The following is a 19,846-nucleotide window of genomic DNA, read 5'->3' as shown; positions in this document are numbered from 1 at the left end:
ATTTTCAGTGTCTTTAATATCTCCACTAGGTGTCAGTACAAGGTTACATAGTAAAGATGCAACAACAGAGATACAACAAATAAGTCAGATAAACCAGGTGTTTCATTCTATTGAAATAACAGACTGAACTTCAATGTATCTATCTACAGTGTTCACAGTAAATGGGTAGTTTATAAAAATGTACATCCTCGAGTCCAAGTATTTTACAGAAAAACAGCCATACAAACAATGTATAACGATGTCAGTAAGTTTGAACCGGTGTTGTTATTAAATATGCAATATTATAGCACAAATAGACAGGATATGTAATAAGGGTATTGAGGCAACACTTGGCAGCATACATAAGAAAATAAATCTTGCTATCAGCTCGCCTCTATCTCTACAGGTAGCCTCAAATAAGCATGTATCAGCATAGCTAAAAAGAAAAAGGTCTACATTCTAATATATAAAATAGCATTATCACTGTAATTGTATTTGTACAGAGAAATATATTTAAATTAAACATGACCCATATTTTAACGATGACATTGCCAACTGCATGCCTGCCATTGGCAATGTGGTGCGAAGCACTGAGGAATCTGACCCTGAACCCTGCGGCTGCTTCAGACAGGTCAATAGGTCAAGAGGCTGTAGGACGAAGAAGTGCTGGAAACACTCAACACAGTGGATTATTTGTACATTTGTCCCAATGTGTGTCTAACAGGGACATTCAAAAATAAATAACAGGGCTGTTTTTAATCTCGACCCACCTTTTACATCTTATTTCTGCATGGGAAAGAAGTGGAGGTGGATAAAAATAAACACAGAGAACTTCACTGAACTCTCGCTACTGCCACTGCATCGCTACGACTTGCTGACAAAGCACATGCTGCACAGATTTGTGTCTTTGTATATCATGTACGAAGTCCGGTAAAACTCTTTGCATTGCACAGCTCCTTCCTTGTATCTTTTAAGGATTCCTCCTACCATTGGAACCTAGTTTGAATTCTTCTTTCCTTTTTTAGATTCTGTTTGACACCGAAGGGATGCAGTAAATGTATGCAGAGCAGCCTCAAGAGTAACTATGGAGGTACTAACCAAAGGACCAATGTACTTTGTCACCATGAGGTCTGTTAAACCAGCTTTTTAAAACTCACTGGATATCTACATTTACATACCGGTGGGTGGTTAAATATATATTTACACTGTATTTTCCATCTGGTCATTGCTTTGGTTGACGCTCCGTTCAGGACTTGATCTCGATGACTTTGATGAACGGGAGGGCCTTGTTGGTGTGTGTCGTTGGTATGATTGTTTTACTGCACAGAACAGGGAAAATAAATGTTTTGAGGTTTATGTGGACATTTGAGTTTAGTATGACTGGCAGACAAGACGCTCTTAATGTTCTTAATGTACAAGCAGCTTACCTGTAAACAACCTCTGGCTTCTTCTCAGTGGATGTCGGGGGCGGAGGCTCCTGGCCTGCCAGGAAGTACTCCAAGTGGTCATGCATTTCTCTGTTCTGCAGACGGAAAGGGGTTAAAGACGTTACATTGTGTGCAAAGACGCACCATTGCCGTCACAGAGGAGTACCATGAATGTTTCACATGCAGCACAACTTTTCGGCTTTTACTTGGTTGGAAAAAGTGTTGAAGCTTTAGCGAAGAAAGGACAACTAAAAACACACATTATGTACTATATCAAAACGAATTCAGATTCTAACTACGAGGCTCCTGACCTCAGCCTCCAGGATAGCCACCCTCTCCTCCAGATCCCCGATGAATCGCTCTCTCTCTTGGAGGACAGTCCTGGAGTTCTGCAGCTGTATCACAGAGCGAACAAACAAACACAAAAAAACAATGAGATGTGCTCAGGAGAAACACTTTTCCTACAGGAGCAGACGCGGCATCACTTATTCATGACGAGTGCGTTTTTTGTTTTCACCACACGTTTCTTCTCGACTTCACTCCTGCACATCAATTACGCTTTATGTGTCCACCTCCTCAAAATCTAATTTCCTTGTTAATGGCTTCCTGCGCCGTTGTGGGCACTGGAGAGCTCATTATGTGTGTGTGTGTGTGTGTGTCTGTGTGCACCTTGCACTGCTAGTCAACCTGTTTGTGTGCATAAATACCTGTTCGATCATGTGGCGGACTTTCCTCTGCTGACTCTTTAACATGTCGTCAAGGTGATGGATCTTTTCCTTCAGAATGGCCACGTCCTTCTCCAGCTCCTCACACCTGCAAACACACAAATATGTGAGGAAACTCTGTCAAACTAACAGCAAATGGATGAAGTACAAAGCCATACATTAACAAAACTACTGAACACATTCTTTTGACTAGCGGAGGTCATGTTAGATGCCATGATTTGTATTTTACACCCTGGGAAGCAAGTAATCCATTTCAAAATTATATTTGGAGATATACTGTCTCACGTTAGAAGATGTATAATGAGGATGAATTCAGGGCATCAAACAGTGAAACATAACATTATTGTATACAGTATACAGAGTTTTCCCTTATTTGTACCAATGATTGTACTTTGTCTCATCACTTTGTTTCTCTTCTCACCTCTGCTCACTCTCCTCCCCTGCCTCCTTGTCTGCTTTGAGCTGCAGCAGCTCTGCCTCCCCAGCCGCCATCTTGTCTTTGAGGTTGCGGCTCTCAATCGCCATGCTTCCCAGCAGCCTCTGCAGCTCCTCCACCTGCTGACCCCTCTCCTCCGACTGCTTCTCCGCCGTCTGCAGCTGCTCAGACTGCTCGGCCAGACGAACACCATGCTCGTGCGACTCAGCCTGTCAGGAGAGCCACAGAGTAAGACCTTGTTTGGGTTTTCCTGTAATTAAGTAGTGGTGGATACCATATTGAAGGCTCTGCACACACAAACAATGAGTGTTTTCAATTACTCTGGTTGATTAGACCTCTGTCACATTGTAGTTGTTTGGGGCTAGCCTACAAATACCCAGATTATCTAAACCACTTTATTTGGAAGTTAAACCAAAAATGAGTGCGGCCATAATCCCTATTTAAAGAGGGACCAACTGTGCGCACATCCAGGCAAAAATACTCAGGTGTAAGTAAAAAAATACTTAACAGCAGGGCACAAAGGAGGTCTGCACACTCTTAGGCTCCAAATAAATACTTGCATTTTCTTTTGCTATATGCAAGGCAATGTTTTGATAAACAAGATCCTCCTTAGTCTTTATTATCCCTATTTGCACAACAGTGATGAAAGTTAATCCAGGGAAGTCTATCAATTCAGTTGAGTTAGTTTAAAACCTCTGATTGTCTGACTGCTCGTGTTTTCAGATAGCAACTTAGTGGGTTTCCCTGATCCCAGTAGTTAACTTTGGGAGTACAATATTTTGTATAGAGCTGGTTTGTGTAATTGAAAGTGGTATTTCTTACATTGTTGTATATTTGCTCCGATCTTTTCTGAATCACAACCCAAACTTATTTGCTGATGACTTGCAATACAGCTGAATAAAATGACACGTTAGGGTTGAAACTCTGCAAATGGTTCCACGTCTCTGCCTGTTGTGTTAATATAATTGTGTTGTTGCCACTAACTGTAAAGGAGGGTTAGTGCTCGACAGATCAGCCTGTGGTTAGTCTGTGGGAAGTGTCCCTACATGACCTGACAGATGAATGTGCTGTAGAGCAAAGACCCAAGCAGTGGGGATCACAGGATGAGGGATGAAATCCACAGATAAGACAGATAATGAGGGCGATTAAAGGAACAAGGCAGCAGCAGAGGAGTGAGTCATAGCCGCAGACAGGAAGGCGTGTCATGTTACTCGTCTTGTGAGACAGACCTGCAGTCTCTCCCTCTCCTCCCGATGCCTCTTCTCCATCTCCTTCAGCTGCGCGTACAGACGCTTGGTCGCCTCCCTGAGCCTCACACTCTCCTCCTGATTATCCCCGACCTGAGAGTGCAGGCAGACAGAAAGTGACGCGCTCAATCAGGATTAATCTGGCAAACCACTTAAACCCGAGGGTAAGGCTGGCGCTGACAAAGAGATAAGAGCTGCTGCTGACAGGCCATTTGCTACGTGTTTAAAAGGCTGTTTGGCCAACCCTGAGGTAACACAAGGCATTTAGACAAGAAGCTGGACGCATTGGTAACTTGTGCAGAGATAATTTAAGTTACATACTTTTCCCAGACAAAAAAAATGCACTTTGCATTGCTGTATAATCTGACAACACTTAGTGTAAATTGACCTTTGGTTACCTACATACCACACATGCAGGTCACTGGCTATGGATAGCCTGCTCTGACTCTACTGCCCTGGTAGATTATGGTGTCGTGTTACAGGAGATGTTGTGATGTGCCGAGTCTAGAATAATGCATGGGAAATACAATATTGTGTGTGTGTGTGTGTGTGTGTGTGTGTGTGTGTGTGTGTGTGTGTGTGTGTGTGCGCTATTAGTCAGGATGTAAGAGAGCCCTTCACTGTGTGTGTGGTAAGTTTTGTTATGAGCTTCAAGAGAGTCTGGCACCGTTCTGTTTGGAGCAGCAGGCAGTTGGATTATCTGAGTTGCGAAACAGCTGGCGGGCCAGACATATTTTCCATAATGGATGTTCTGCCTGGCACTTAAATACCCATTTGAAAGCATTCAAACTAGTTTCAGCTGAAATTGGTTTCTGCTATTCCCCGTGGTTTATTCATGTTAATTAAACTGATGAATAATCAGAATATAAAAGCAAACACAGCAAACATCAGTTAGAGAAGGCGGTGTTGTTTTAGGCTCACCTGAGCGTCTGACTCATTGGGAACAGTGTTGACGTTGGTGACAGCCGGTTGGCTGCTGGACAGGTTGACTCTGAAGCCATTGGCTGGATACTGAAGAGGAGAGCAGCGGTTGGTTAGTGGAGTTAGGGCTTTATTTCTCCTTTTACTCGCACAATGTACAACTACTAGAGTGGCCCAGACAGATCACAGCACTGCAACGTGAAGGAAACACAACAAACTGAGAAACACTACAGTTGCTGTTGTATCGTGTTCTTGTTGTGTCTACGATTAGTCACACAGTCGATGAGTCGCTGATAGCATTCAAGGGCTCCTGGTGTTGCTCTGCTAAAAGCACGAGACTCGTGGTGTCCAGGCTTCTACTTTGTTGAGGATTTTATTGATGCTTCTTTGCCCCAATCTGTTCTTTTTATTTTACAATTTGTGCTCGTCTCTAACTTTTAATGTGAAAGTAAAGCACTTTATCACAATTATTTAACTAATGTAAGAAATACTTGACAGATTAATAAATATGAAAATAATCTTTAGTTAATAAGTTGCAGGCCTAACTGATACGGCAGCTAAGAGTGCAACATACTTAAGCAACAACTTAAGCATAAATATAAGCAACATATACACAAAACAGAAACAAAGGAAGAAAAGATGTCCGCCGCTTTTGTCAGGAGAGACGTCGGAGATATAGTCCACATGTCCACCACTTTAACAAGATGTATACTGCACCTTTGCTTTTTGTTCATTGACCAAACAATTATTCGTCTCATTGTTTCAGCCCAACATTCATCAAAACGTCTTTATGTTTGATGCAGACGGTGTGTACCTTGTTGTTGTTAGTGTTCTGCCTGGCGGCCATCTGCTCTCTCAGAGTCTTCAGACAGTACCTCACCTAGAAACAAAAACACAAAACCAAAATGTTTCTATGCCCTTCCCCTTATTCAACCCGGAGACACACACGCTCAGATGTTGTCCGCTCTCCAGTCGCACACTGACCTCCTGAATCTGCGACACCTCGTCCGTCATCATTTTGACCCTCTCCGCTGTCTCTGAACGGGGTTCGAGATAAACCTGGAAACCACAATGATGGGAGTGTGTTAGATAAAACGGGTGAGCACACAAATACTTTAAATAAGCATAGATAAGTGGACTGGCTCGCACATGCATACAATTATAGAAACAAACACCAAAGCAAGCTCACATACCTTAATGACTTCAATTTGTTCTTTTGTGGGAGTGATGAGTGTTTCTTCCTGCTGCTCTGGTATCTGTGGCAGCACTACTGCAATGCTGCTCTCCTATATTCAGTTAAAAAAAAAAAAGTTGTACTTTTGTTCATTCAGTAAACAGCACAACAAAAAATGTTTTCCTCTTTGATTTTGTACCTTGTTGCTGTGCCGCTCCTCGGAGCCTGACTGATCCTGATCTTGTAGAGTGAGTCTAAGCCGCCTGCATTGGACCTGAAATGAAAGATGAGGGCACAACAGAAACTAGATGACTAAATGGAGCTGTGGGGATTTTGAGAGAAACAACCAATGAAGGGAAAGGAGAGAGGTTTAAAATGAATGTCATCAGGGAGAAAGAGGGTGGAGCCGAGAAAGAAAAGGCGTTCTTTTTGTCATAAAACTTCCCCATACTGAAGTTCCTCTGTGGATGCCACACTGTTTGACTACAAAGCCTAGCAACCGACACAGACAAGACATTTCCATTGCATCCTCCGGGGGGGGGGGGGGGGGAGTCTGGTGGTTATGACCAAACAGTCCGCTCTTCCTCACTGGATAAAATGAAACCAGTTCGGTCCAGTAAGGGCCAAAAATACCACCACTAAAAACAGCGTGAGTGGTGAGTCACTCTCCATTCAACTTTGAAATAAAAACAGATCATGTGAGAATTGTCTCGTACATGCTTTGACAACTTCACTTTAAAAAAACGAAGTATTAATATAAAATATGATGTGTTCATCCCCACAGGATGGGTGATTATTCTGTTTTCAATGGCGTTTATAGCTCCTTTATTTGTTGATCATAAGCTGTTTTAAATGGGGCGCCGGCTTCTCCTGTTGCCTTAATTAGTGACATGTAATTATATTCCTAATAAAAAGTGGAGACACCCCTGATAGTAAATGTAGGCTTTCACAAGAGGTGCAAGTTGTTCTATGTTAATCAGCTATTTAGACGAAGATCCAATTAAAATCCAGTGCTATGGATTTGTTTCATGTTGTAGAACTTTATTTATTGAGAGTGTTTAAGATCATCCACTGCAAAGGGCCTAATGCACACATTAATAGAGTACATAACTTTTCAACAAGTAAAATGTTCTTGAACTGTGACACAAAACACGTCATTCAGACTTTATGTCTCAGTGACAAACAAATAGTCCAGTAGATAGTGAATAAATTACACAGCAGGATGGGAAGCTAACATTTTTCTTTGCTCAATTTAAAAACTGAAATGACAATTGACATCAGTTAACAGTCAAATTAAAGCTCTTAAACTCAGCTGGTCCTTTTTACCAGACATTGTTTTATAAAACAAAGTACAACCTTTCCCTAAAGCAAATACTTCCTTTAACAATACTTAATCCTCCTCGGGCAACACCCATTCAAGTAAGTGGAGGTATGGCTCCGCACAAGTTGTGTCGCTTTTCCTCTGAATGTGCAAAGAAAACAAACCATTTGTCTCTTTGACAAACTAATTCCAGTTTAGCTGGAGGATAAAAGTCCAGGTACAGCAGAGTTACGTAACATAGCTGATTGTTATCTTATCACCAACTCATGCTTAAGCCTGGCCTCTATGTGGTGTTATGTGTTCGTATGTATGCATGCATGTGTGTGCATGTGTATGTACGTGCTCACATGTGTAGCTTATATGGGAGCTGTTGTAGCTGTTGTGTGCCTCCACTATACAGAGCATGAGGAGAAGAATGAATGGATATTGTCAGTCATTACAGAATTATAAAAACTCTTAGCCTAGTTTATTTATGGTGCTGCAGTGGGTGCTATCACCATCAACATCAGTGGCCATAATTCAACTTTGTGTGGGCGTCAGCTACAGAGTAAATTAGATAGCAATCAGAGCACATGGCACATAATCTAAAAGCAAAGAAGAAACACAAACAAAATGTCTTGTAGATGATTGTACTGCGATTACCTTAGTTTCTTTGTTGATTTCATCTTAAATCTTAGTCTAAAAAAAATAAAAGATGGGAATAGGAAGGAATACTGGATAGATAGGAGAGTTTATTTGAAGTTTTTTTTTTTATTCTGTAGAATACAGCTGCACTCAATGGTGTCAAACTAGTGGAAACTGAAGCTTCGCTCACAAAAATGTGTTTTTTCCAGGACTGGCTATTTTTACAAGTTTCACACACACATAAAAAGCATGTCTCCCTGTCTTAAATCCAACTAAAGGACGTCAAGAAGTACTTGCTCTGTAACATCCCGTGTTTTAATGTTGTCTTGTTTGGTCGATGTCACCCAGTACTGTCATGCAGCACAGTGATTCAGCTCACACATCATAAAGACGCTTTACACACCTGCAATTGCCCCCTGTGAGAATGACACCTGTGATTTAAGTGCAGGGATGATAAAGAGGCACTGACACGTACTCTACATACCGCAGTCTGTCTTTAAGTGTGAAGGCAGCGCTGCAATAATACCTTCAGTAGTGACACCTGAACCTGACTATGAGAACGTTCAAAGTATTCAAACCGGAATAATACATTTTGCAAAGCTTAGATTTAGTTTCATGCTCGATAGTTCGTACCACCAGACAGCAAACGTCCTTCATTCAGTCACTCCTTTCCTGGCAAAAGCCCTTCACTGTATCTGGCTTCCAAGTAACTCCATCCAGCAGTCATGCGCACACACATTAAGTGCCAGTAAGTGGATGAATGTTACAGCTCTATGTGACAACTTGGCAACATGGCAACACCCTGCTCACAGACCACGAATGTATAACTGCAGTTTGATACACTTTTGATAATATCAACAATCATGTGATGCCTCTTGCCTGCAGATCATGATAAGATCGTGAAAAATGGACGGAATGGCACCACTGTTGTTTTTATCATCTCTGTTCAATATAAGTAGAATGCATTGAAACATCCTGTAGGATTCAACTACCACAAAAGTTACTTTTACTGTGTGTGTGTGTGTGTGTGTGTAAGTTATATATCTCAATATGAGATATCTAACAGAGAATTGCTGTTTGCAGGATTCCTGTAGAACGTATGCTTTTTATTGTTTTGTTCTTCTGTGTTTTTATGGTTTTAGAGTGTGTGTGTGTGTTAACATGCCTCCCATAAGTCATGTCGACACACATACAGTAACGTTTGGCTTAAGGCCAAAGAACAGCGACCCGGCACGTCACATGTGGCTACTTACGTAAGCGACAGGGTTTGCTGCTTTGCATGCAAATGGTTTTGCACGTACGGCAGATCTTTGTGTGTTGTTGCAACGCCTGAAAACCCTCAGAGTCAAGGTAGTGACAGGCAGGCCGACATTTCATTCTGTGATCAAAGGGAGCGACAGCTTGAGGGCTTCCCACAGAGGATCTCGGAACAGAGACGCACTGGGAGGTGGTTACTGTACACAGAAACATAGTGTCCTGCTCAAGTGCCCGCCACTCACCCACAGAGCTTCAAAGTATAAGCACACCTGTAGAATAGTTTACAGATAATAATCTTTTTCATAAAAGTACATTGTGGGCAGATCACGGGTATATTTTGGTTCCCAGAATGCAAATGAATCTTTAATAGTGCCAACCCATGTGTCAAGCTTTCTCATGTGCTATACTGAATGCCTATGAGGAGTTTCCTCTTTCACTGAGGAAAATCCTGCGACAGCAGCGTGTTTAAGACAAACAAAAGAAATACTGGAAACTGCAGACTACAATGCTGCCAGTATAAGATCATATTGTGGTGAGCGCCAAGGCAATCTCTGCTTATTAAACATTGTCACCACAAAAAATCAAAAGAAATATTGCAGAGGTAAACTAAACAGCACCATGACAACAAATGGACTGCTCCTACAAAAGGTGCTTATTAGGTGTCATTACGGTCAAATGGAATGTGCATGACGTCATGCTCCAAAGTAGAACATTGAATCAGTGCATACTTTTGTGGTCCTGGGCTGTCCAACAATCAACATAATTAATGTTAAGTCCTGACATCACAGCTCCTACATTCATGCATTGACAAAGAAAAACATACTTACATCAGCAAATGTGCCCAATGAAGAATATGTAAGTAAACAGGTTATGCTTTATGAATAAAGTTATTATTATTATTATAATGAATACAGCCTACACTTTGTACTCATCCACTAGGCTTGTCCATGTAGCTCAGGAAATGCTTAATTTCCATTTGTTTGTAATTCCTGGGAAGAGTCAGTGACGTTAACTGAGGCGTTCAGCTGTTGTTCCATTACAGTTACAGTCCGAACTATAAATCCTCCTTATCAGATTCTCATGAATCAAATGATAACGATCAAAAGACAACAACATGTCTTGCATGACACTGAGCAGAAATATTTCTACTGGAAAAACTATGCAAAACTGTGCAACATCAATCATCATCTGCTATTTCCTACAGTAATATTGTTTCCACCTTTGACCTGTACTGGAGTGAAACGATACAAGAGAAAAAAACAATGCAACAGGTGCAAATGAAGTGTTGAAGTAAGCTATCGGGTAAGTTATCTGCCACTGGATCATTTCTCAGGTCAGCTCTTTAGCTGAGCCCTGAGGGAGACTGTGTTTTCTGTCTCTAGAGTCCTGCTTCTGTTCTGTGAGATAAGGAGGATATCTACACATGTTTTACTCCTCTGTTAACTTATATCAACGTAAAAGTGCAATAAGGCTGCAACTAACTATTATTTTCATTGTCAGTTCATTTGCAGATTGTTTTCTTGATAAACTGATGAATGGTTTCGTCAATAAAATGCCAGAATTGGTGGAAAATGACCATAATTATTTCCTAAAACTCAAAAGTACGTCATCAGATGTCTTATTTTCCCCACGACCAACAGTCCCAAACACAGAGATGTTTAGTTGACTGCTATAAGACAAAGAAAAGACTGCAAATCCTCACAATTGAGAGGCTGAAACTGGGTCATGTTTGCCATTTTGCTAGAAACGACTTCAACAATTAATCTATTCAGCAAAATATGACAATTCATGTTCTATTTATTGACTTAAATGATCGACTAATAGTAAAAAAAGAGTTAAGTAGATCATGCACGATAAAAGAACAGGGTAGCACAGAGTAGAGCACACAATGTGTTTTAAAGTAGAGCAGAGTAGGCTTGAAGAGGAGTAGAGCAGACTGAAGTAGATTAGAGGAGATAATATCTCTGACACTCAGGTATTCAGGAACAAAAACAAACGCAGCTCATCTATTCTGCATTAGAGCTGCAGCTAATATGAAAACAGTCAGTTACACATCCGTCCAACGTGACTCGTGTTTACCGATTTGGAGTGTCTGGGCTACAAGAGCATCCTCATACCAGTCAGTGGCCTCCCACAATCAATACCCAACCATCCAATCCCAGTTATCGAGCCACAAGCTCCACCATGACTGCTGTGGGAGAAGAGATGCATTGCTGTGCTCAGCTGTACTACAGGCTGACCGATACTGAAGAACACACAACAAATCAACCAGACATAGCTATAAATCCATGGACTAAATCTTTTCTAACAAGCTGAGAAAGTAGAACGGTGGATCATTATTTGCACCAACACTCGAGTATCTACATTCCTTTCCCAAGGTGCCAACAGAGATCACAGCAAAGCGTGAAATCCATCCATCTCTGAGTGCAGTCAAAACAAAGTACTTTTATTACCGAGCAACATGTTACGATAAGAAAAACCATAAAACCCTTTAAACATGGTAACTTGCTGATATCAGCGAGTCCCGCTCTGAGCCATCACACATCGCACATGTCAATTATAAACTCTTCCCTTCTGATTAATACCAACGGTATGTGTCACCAATACCACACAACTGAGTCACTCTTGAACAGAAACTGACAAATGGGAAGTGACTCTGAAAAGTTTTAAAGTTGCATTTTGTCTTGATAGACTCCATGGCAACGTTTGCATTCAGATGGTGAATGAAATGAAGATGAACGCACTAATTCAGATGGATGTTTGATACTTAATAAAAATACATACAAAAAGAGACATCGTGCCTTGCATGAATCAAATAAAGGGTAAACTAATGTCTCTTATGTGTATGATATTTCTAAGTATCTCATTGGGCTGATTTAATCTGTGTGTGGGTAACTAGCCCTTTATTTTTTATTTTTTTTTACGACAACTCCACAACAAAGACATGAATCATCAAAGCAAACACTGTAACGAAGCAGACAAAACTACACCCGCAGGTACCATCATGCACTTCACCCTGTACGCACCCAAAATGCGAACCCTTTACTTTATCCCTCTGATATCTACCTGGGCAGACGAAGCTGTCGGGGACTCTTCCCAATGATGTTCAGGCAGCTGTGATCCAGACCGTCTGTGTCTTTGTGAATAAGAGCGTGGGAAGCCCCGGCCGTCTTGCCTTGCCTTGCTGGGTGAGGCTCTGCCAGCAGCCCAACCCTTTTTTCCCCTCCAGATTGTTCTCCAGTCAGAGAGCTACGGTGCCAGTTCAAGGAGGCACATGGTTGCTAGCCTCCCCTGCAGGACTGCAGTGCCTAATGCACCATGGAAAAGAACGACGGGAACATTTGTCTGATTGGATAATAAACCGTCCGGAGCAAAGAGGTTTGTTGGCGGTGAATCTAAACTGCATGACAGTTTGATAATCAGACTGAAATGACTTTTTTATTCAGGAGGTCTGGAACTAGGCTTTTATCTTTATCAAATAGTCAATGAGAAAATGAGTGACTAGGTTCAACTATCATACTTAAGTGTAGCCTAAATGTATGTAAATATACTCTATACTATATATAACTTAGTATATAACAATAAGTGACCAATAGATAAAACGGTGGGCTGAAGATGGCTTCATTTATCTGGTACATGGTGACGGGTAGGTAGCAGCACTGTGAGGAATGTGTGGTGCGAGTTATATAAGAGAGATTAATGTAGTGTCTTTATACAACAGTCACTGGCGTGGTGAGTCTGTGCAGTGTCAACAAAACTGTGCAAACAAAAGTCAAATGCCACAGTCCAAATATGTTCACGCTTGCGTGTGTACACCCATGTGTCTCTGACTACCTGAAACGTAAAACGTTGAACTTCCAGCATTGAAACGATCTTAAATTTTATGTTCTTTTCATTACAATTTGAAGCGTTATAGGGCTGCAACTCAAAATATTAAAATATCAATCTATATGTTGTTTTTTTTAAGTTGATGATTCATTGTTTCGTCTCGAGCCGTAACGATGAGTAACTAATCGATTAGTCGATAGAGAGAAAATCATCTGCTATTTGGATATTCATTCTACCAAATTACATTTTTTTAAAAGAACAAATTTTCTGGTTTCAGCTTCTCAAATGTTCATATGTATGGGTTCCTTAGTCTTTCATGATAGTAAACTGAATATCTTTGTGTTTTGGACTGTTGGTCTGACAAAACAAGACATTTGAAGACGTGACTTTGGAGAATCATGGTGGGAATTTTTCACCATATTCTGCCATTTTATAGACTAAACCATTTTTCGATCAATAAAGAAAAATGCCCATCATTATTTCACTGAGCTCAAGGTGAAGCCTTCCAAGTGCTTGTATTGTCAGACCAACAGTCCAAAACACAAATGCATTCAATTCATAAAGATGTAAAAAAAACAATCACGTTTGAGAAGAACAGTTTTCACGATAAATTACAAATGATAAATCGGTTACCAAAATGAGTGTTCATTAAGTTGACTTATAGTTTCTTCACTAGCGTATTATATTCTAAATGTATGACCTTATGTCTCACATACAGCGTACCTCACATTTTTCAATTTTGCATGCTTCTTTACGCAGAGAGCAGACTTTCAATTTGTGCAAGTATGTACTAAACGTCCCGTTATGTATCACGTTATAGAATGCTGCAGGGATGAGTCCTCAGTCCTGGCTCCCTCGTCTTGAAGTCAATGGGTTTTTGGTTAGATGCCTGAAATGTGGTCTGTGGTTAACATAAGCTTCAGAGATTTTAATGTTGTGTTCTAGGATTTGAAATACGTCAGTAGATAACCCTCTCGAAAATGTGGAAGCTTTTAATGCGTCTTAAAAAACTAAATCCAATGGAAAAATCCCATTGGCTTTTTGTCAAGAAAACCAGTGCGATACTAACTTCCAGGGTTGGCCGACAAAAATGCGTCAGCACTCTATTTATATTTAGTAGTGTATCCTTTTGTTGATATGCGAGCAGTGCAAACATGCCATTTAACAGTGTCAGTGTCACACACAAAAGGCTCAGACTGGATCTCTCTTATACAGCCATGTAAGTAAACCCTGCAGTTGACAAAAACCCACAACAATCCAGCTGAGCTATTTCAATGACCTTGTCATTGTAGCTCTTCTCACGCTATGTGAAAACACACTTCAACTTCAATGTAATTTGTCAAGATCCGGAAAAAAAGTATTTAACTCCTAAATGTGTGTAAGTGGGGTGAAAGAGGTTTCCCAGTGGAAATCGTGGTTTGCAGAACTGAAGGCAAACAAGGTCAAAGTTGATGTTTGCAGATCGCGCGACTCAAGACAAGAACAAAATGCTCCTTAGCCACCTCAGACAGAGTGCCATTGCTGTGTAAAAGGACCAGTGAACTGAAGTCAAGTTCATTTGTATAGAGCCATTAATCACTAACTTCACTTACAGCCAATGAAATGAAATGAAAAGCCAACTCAAATCATTTTTGTTTTGTTGAAGCACAGTCAGAGCCCATCAAAGCTGGAAACTGCCAAATTTTATTTTATGACTGTGTATTTCTCCTCTTCCTGCCAGATCTCTGTAGAAACAAAGGATCTGTCCATTCATGCCAACATCCTGGTTCTGAATCATGTGCCATTGTGACGGTACATACCTACATTGACTCAATGGCTTATATGAATTACTTTAACACAATAAAAAGTAATGTTTCACCTTTCATTTGACAATTCTTATTCATGCCACTTGGTAAATATCCATTACACTTTGGTATCGACAAGGAAGTGTATGATGAAAAGTTAACACTGTGCAACAAACTGTGAATAAGCAGGTTTAACACTTCCTGGACCACATGTCACAGAGTCAAAATGACATGAGATTGGTCAAAGAGGAAAAAAACATTCTTGGACTGCCAATGAATAGAGGACATTTCTATTAAATCACCCAGCGAACAAGTCTTGTACTTTCGTATCGAGTTCTTTGGAACTCCTGTCATGGAATCCTGTAAATTCTACAATCCGGAACATCAAGTAAATGTATTCTGAGCCTTAACAAAAGGATTAACTTAATAATGTTCTGGGATGGCATACAAAAATAAAATTATTTTCAAGCCATTAAAACATGTCTGGAGGGTATCATTATTTAATTTACTTCTAATAACGTTTGAAGTAAGGGACTTCCCACTTCACTTGTTTTGACATATCGATTAATTCTCATATCTATGCTGCAATACTGGCTTTTCCTTTCTGAGCACACACATTCAAATACAGGCTCCACACGGATTCTTCAAAAGGCACAAAGCGGGTTAAAGTTCCAGTGAAAGTACCATGTACACGGTGACACAGTAACAGCCACTCTGTGGGAAAAGTCACTGATAAGTGACGCTCAACTTATGCAACAAGTAGCAGTGTTGTCAAGCAGTCCCACCTGCTATGTTGTAATGATAGATAACATGCAAGAGGTGTTTGTTTGAGGACACGCAATAAAACCCAGTGACCACGGCATTACTTGTGTCTCTGTCAGAGTATAAAGGTATATCAAGTAATTAACTTGCCTTTTAAATTGCAGTAATTTGATTTAAATTACGCCACACCTTCAGGCATTAAATGACCAAATGATGTCACAGTCACAGTGTACAATTAATACCATCAGAATGACATGCTCAAGCTCTAGGCTCCTGTCTGTCTAAAACTTAAAAACACTTAAGTTTGTAATGACGTAGAAGAAGAAGAAGAAGAAGAAGAAGAAGAAGAAGAAGAAGAAGAAGAAGAAGAAGAAGAAAGGTGTGTTGATATGATTCAAAGCACTCATATTTGCTTTCATATGTAAAATGTGAACGCATTGTAATGAGACAATGTATTTATTTAGACATTGAAAAGTGATTTTCTGCTTTTCAAATGTCTCACAGGGATCATACACATTTATTTCATAAGATATGCTTCTGTGCAGTTTCACTTAACCTCACCTCTGCTCAGAAGATTCTGTAAACTAGGACTGTCAGTTAGCGCACATTAGTCCGTCTATCACAGCTGTGCGAAAGTGAATTACGTTAGTCCAGCAGTAATACAGGGAACATAAAGTGGGACTGAGTAACCAGAAACGTATTTTTGACTACCACAGACACATTTAAGTTAAGTTCAATCGGATTCAACACTCTCTTTAATTAAACACGTAGGACAGTCGTACGCATCACTCACGTTAGCTGCGTTGTCCTCTCCTCCATTTCCCTCAGTCCGTCTCGCGCCGCCGCTCATCTTGTCAGATGGAGAGACGAGCCCACACATAACAGTGAAGAAGAAATTATAGCGGTGGAGAGTTTCTTTCCTTTCCTATCAGTCAGGGTTCAAAACTTTACATGTCGTCCTCTTCGCAAAAACTGTTTCAGCAAAAGAGTGAAGAGACACCTGGCGTCTGTCCCGCTGCGTTCTCTGTCTGTGCAGGTAGTGAGGTTGAACGCTGCAGGTCTTCGACATGCCTGCGCCTCTTTCACATGGAATGCACTGAATCATAATTCAGGATGTAGGAAGCAGAAAGCCTGTCAGCACTTTTTCCTTTACTGGCTTAGATTTTGATCTTTTTTACTTTCAACATTTTAATAATTTGTAATCATTCTTTATTCATTTTCTTATCTTGCATCTGTTCTGATAAAACATTGTTGCAAACTCAAGGTTAAAGAAGGCTACTTTATAGCTGTAACTGATGGATTGAGGCTAATAGTTTTTGTTTGTTTGTTTTTTCTCTCACTATATTTGTACCGGGGATCAATTTAATGTAACATTATATGGTCTTAATAACTTCCCTTATCTGATCATTCAACGTGTATAGTTCATATTAAAACATTTATTTTGGTAGGCAGTATGGGCAGTGGGCAGTAGGACCAAAAAAAGCTAGCTTTACATATTTGGAACAGGTCATTTATTGTTGCCTAGAATAAAGCCTATACAATGCTTCATATTAATAACACGCTCAGTCATGTATACTTTAAATTAAAGGCAGAAGAATAGGAGAAGAATAAATCCAAATCAAACATTCATATTTATCCTGGGGATCTATAGGGATGGTAATAACTGATATACTCAAATAAACTGTGTCTGACCTCAGAGAAGTTGATGCCGCCTCCATTCGTCAGACATCTGGTGTGAGTGCTGCTGAAAAACAGCATTCTGTCCTCAGTAACCTGCCTGATCTTCTTCCAGATTGATCCCATATGCTGTCTCTCCTCATCTGTCTTGCGTCAACAAATTCTGTTCAACCTCTCCCCAATTTTCAAGCAACATCTCTGTCAGCACCAGGACTCTGCAGTAGCTGTGAGCTGCCTCCCATGAGCTGCAGCTAATTCAGTGCCAGAGCTGCAAATAGGATGTAGTCCTGTTTAATAACAGTCCGGTCACATGTCAGACGGCCCTGTTGCCACTTACACTTGCTTACTACCCTGTTAGGCCTATAGGATGAACTCATTTGCCTTTGGTGGCATATGGCGTGAAACATTTTTAGGGCATGAAGAGTGACACATCAACCCAGAGAAAGTGTCCTACTTTCAGCATTTGACAATGTTGCTGACAGAGTGAGAACGTCATGATCTTTGTTGAATAATGAATCAAACCAGTGAGGAAAAAAGTATATAGTATATAGGAAAAATGTATTGAGTTTACAATGTCTGATGATTTCTTTTAACACATTTAATCAACAGTAATCCATCGATATGTTATGAGCCTAGATTCAAGCTGACACATGTCGGTTTAACTTCACACGTTTAAGTGACGACAGACTGCAGTTTCCTGTTGTTACTTGCTGTCTAGTTTTAGACAGGTGTGGCATGAAATGAAATGAAAGTCCATTGCCTTTGAAAGACCAGAGTCTGTTTTACATCATGTAATTATATTTTAAATCTTGGTTTCAGACACAACTTCCATTATTTTAGGAGCTGTTTGTCTTGTGACGCCCAAACAAAAGTATTCGCTTTGTACACATCAATGGAATTCAATAACCTGCAGTAAATATAGCACATCTGCATTGTGTGAGGAACCTATTGGGTTTAATAGACTACCGGCAAGAATGACACAAACACAAAAGGCAGCTCATTTTGAAAAGCCCAGGCCAAAGTAAACATGCACTATCACTATAGATTAATGATGCGGCCTTTGTTAGATGAGCAGACACCTTTGTATACTGTGCAATATAAAGGGTGCATGTGATTTTAAACCAAATCTTTTCCAGTGAAAGAGTTGAATGTCATGGATTAAATCATGCAAAATTCCTCCGTTGAACATTTTGGACAGTGTTTCTCATTTATTTACGCATCATGAATGTATTTTAATATCACTAACAGTGCAGGTAATTATATGACACACCACAGACAAGCTCCATCACTGATTGCCTGCACTGATCTAAACATGGATCTAATTAGACACTTGGTGTCCCTGATTGATGGAAATGTACGGACATCACATTGAAAAAACATATTCGTGGGTGTGTCATTGAATATTGAAATATTTTAAAAAGAAACAGAAACTTTTGAGGAAACTTTAAGAAAAGGAAAGTCCCCACTGTGGGGAACGACAGAAGAGAAGGTGAGCTAAGGACAAAGACAGGAGGGTTGGATGAGGTGGAGTCTTGATTACAGCTTGATGTCTTTAGTAATTACAGTGAACCAACTAAGGATTACAGACCGTATATTGAAGGGGGGGAAGTCAGCCAGAGCTATAAGAGAACATGCGAAAGACTTGTTACTAAAACAAGTTGCAAGAATACTGAGGCAGGATATTTTATTTGAATAGAACCAAACACTCATTCTTTGTGTCAGGTCGTTTTTCGGCTAAGTGTTCCATTACTGAAGAGGAAATAATAATACACTGCAGGTTTTGTGACATACTCAACATATTCCCACTCTTAGATATATATCAACATCTGACTTGTTCTCGTCTGTGTCTGCTTCAGGCGGCACTTACCATAATTTGGATGGTCAAATGATCAGTATAGTAGCAACTGACTATAATGAGCAGATGACCAACGAGGTCTACGAGGGTTATACTCTGATTGGTCAAATTAACACGTAGGATACAGTGTTTACAGGTGAAATACAAGCAGGAATTTCATTTTTACTGAAACACAGCCCAGCCTGTTTCAATGTAGCACTTTTATATTTCTTTTATGTGTCTCCAGTTAGTACTGTGCGTGACCCATAATGTCACGTCGCCTGACAATCTATGTATGTATCTATTCCCTTTGACAGTGAAACCATCAGGCGGGCTGGCGTGGTTATGAGTAGAGAGAAACCTGAAGCATAGACAGAGCAGCAGCGCAGAAGCAGGCCTTGATCTTGCAGTCTCTGTATACTCTGTATCGCGTGAACTTGCTCCAAGTTTATTGGTATTTTTAACTGGTTTCTGTTGTAAATACAAAGTCCCAGTTTACGAGCCCAAACCGTGTTTTCCTTAACAGCTTTTATTATAATACCTGATCATGGATTCACACTTCATATCAATCTTCTTATAACCTTTCTAATGGGACTGTGGGGCATGTCTTCAGTCTCACATTCACAGATGTATAGACTTTTTGTTTTAATCTTGTTATATTCTTGTCATGAAGGAAAACTACAATGTGCAGTGAAGTGGGGATGAGAGGTTCAGACCTGCCTCTAACTGGCACGCCTCCATCAGAGACACTAACACAGACCAGGCGGGTATGCTGCAACGGCCACACCCACGGGATGTGATGCTTCACGCAGCTGCCATTCATTGGATTAAAATCAAATTAAACTTTTAT

General features: G+C 40.4%; 1 protein-coding gene across 2 annotated transcripts; it reads right to left on the bottom strand.

Annotated features, from left to right (window-relative positions):
* Positions 1-3: 3 nt before the first annotated feature.
* tuft1b (tuftelin 1b) lies at positions 4-16,473 on the bottom strand. 2 transcript variants are annotated; one of them, XM_079176135.1, is made up of 12 exons: positions 16,279-16,473; positions 6,109-6,183; positions 5,929-6,021; positions 5,720-5,794; positions 5,550-5,615; positions 4,736-4,825; positions 3,797-3,907; positions 2,553-2,776; positions 2,114-2,219; positions 1,718-1,801; positions 1,407-1,501; positions 4-1,298 (listed from the first exon to the last, which is right to left on the bottom strand). In XM_079176135.1, exons 1-12 carry the CDS (start codon positions 16,363-16,365, stop codon positions 1,226-1,228), a joined length of 1,179 nt encoding a protein of 392 aa, XP_079032261.1. In that variant the 5' UTR covers positions 16,366-16,473; the 3' UTR covers positions 4-1,225. The 2 variants fall into 2 exon arrangements, with proteins under 2 accessions (XP_079032261.1, XP_079032262.1); XM_079176136.1 differs by lacking the exon at positions 16,279-16,473 and adding an exon at positions 12,178-12,244.
* Between the last annotated feature and the right edge of the window lie 3,373 nt (positions 16,474-19,846).

The sequence above is a fragment of the Pholis gunnellus genome, assembly GCF_910591455.1.
Source record: "Pholis gunnellus genome assembly, chromosome: 16".
Taxonomy (NCBI): domain Eukaryota; kingdom Metazoa; phylum Chordata; class Actinopteri; order Perciformes; family Pholidae; genus Pholis; species Pholis gunnellus.
The sequence above is the reverse complement of the archived record's forward strand: the minus strand, read 5'-3'. Positions and strand labels throughout refer to the sequence as shown.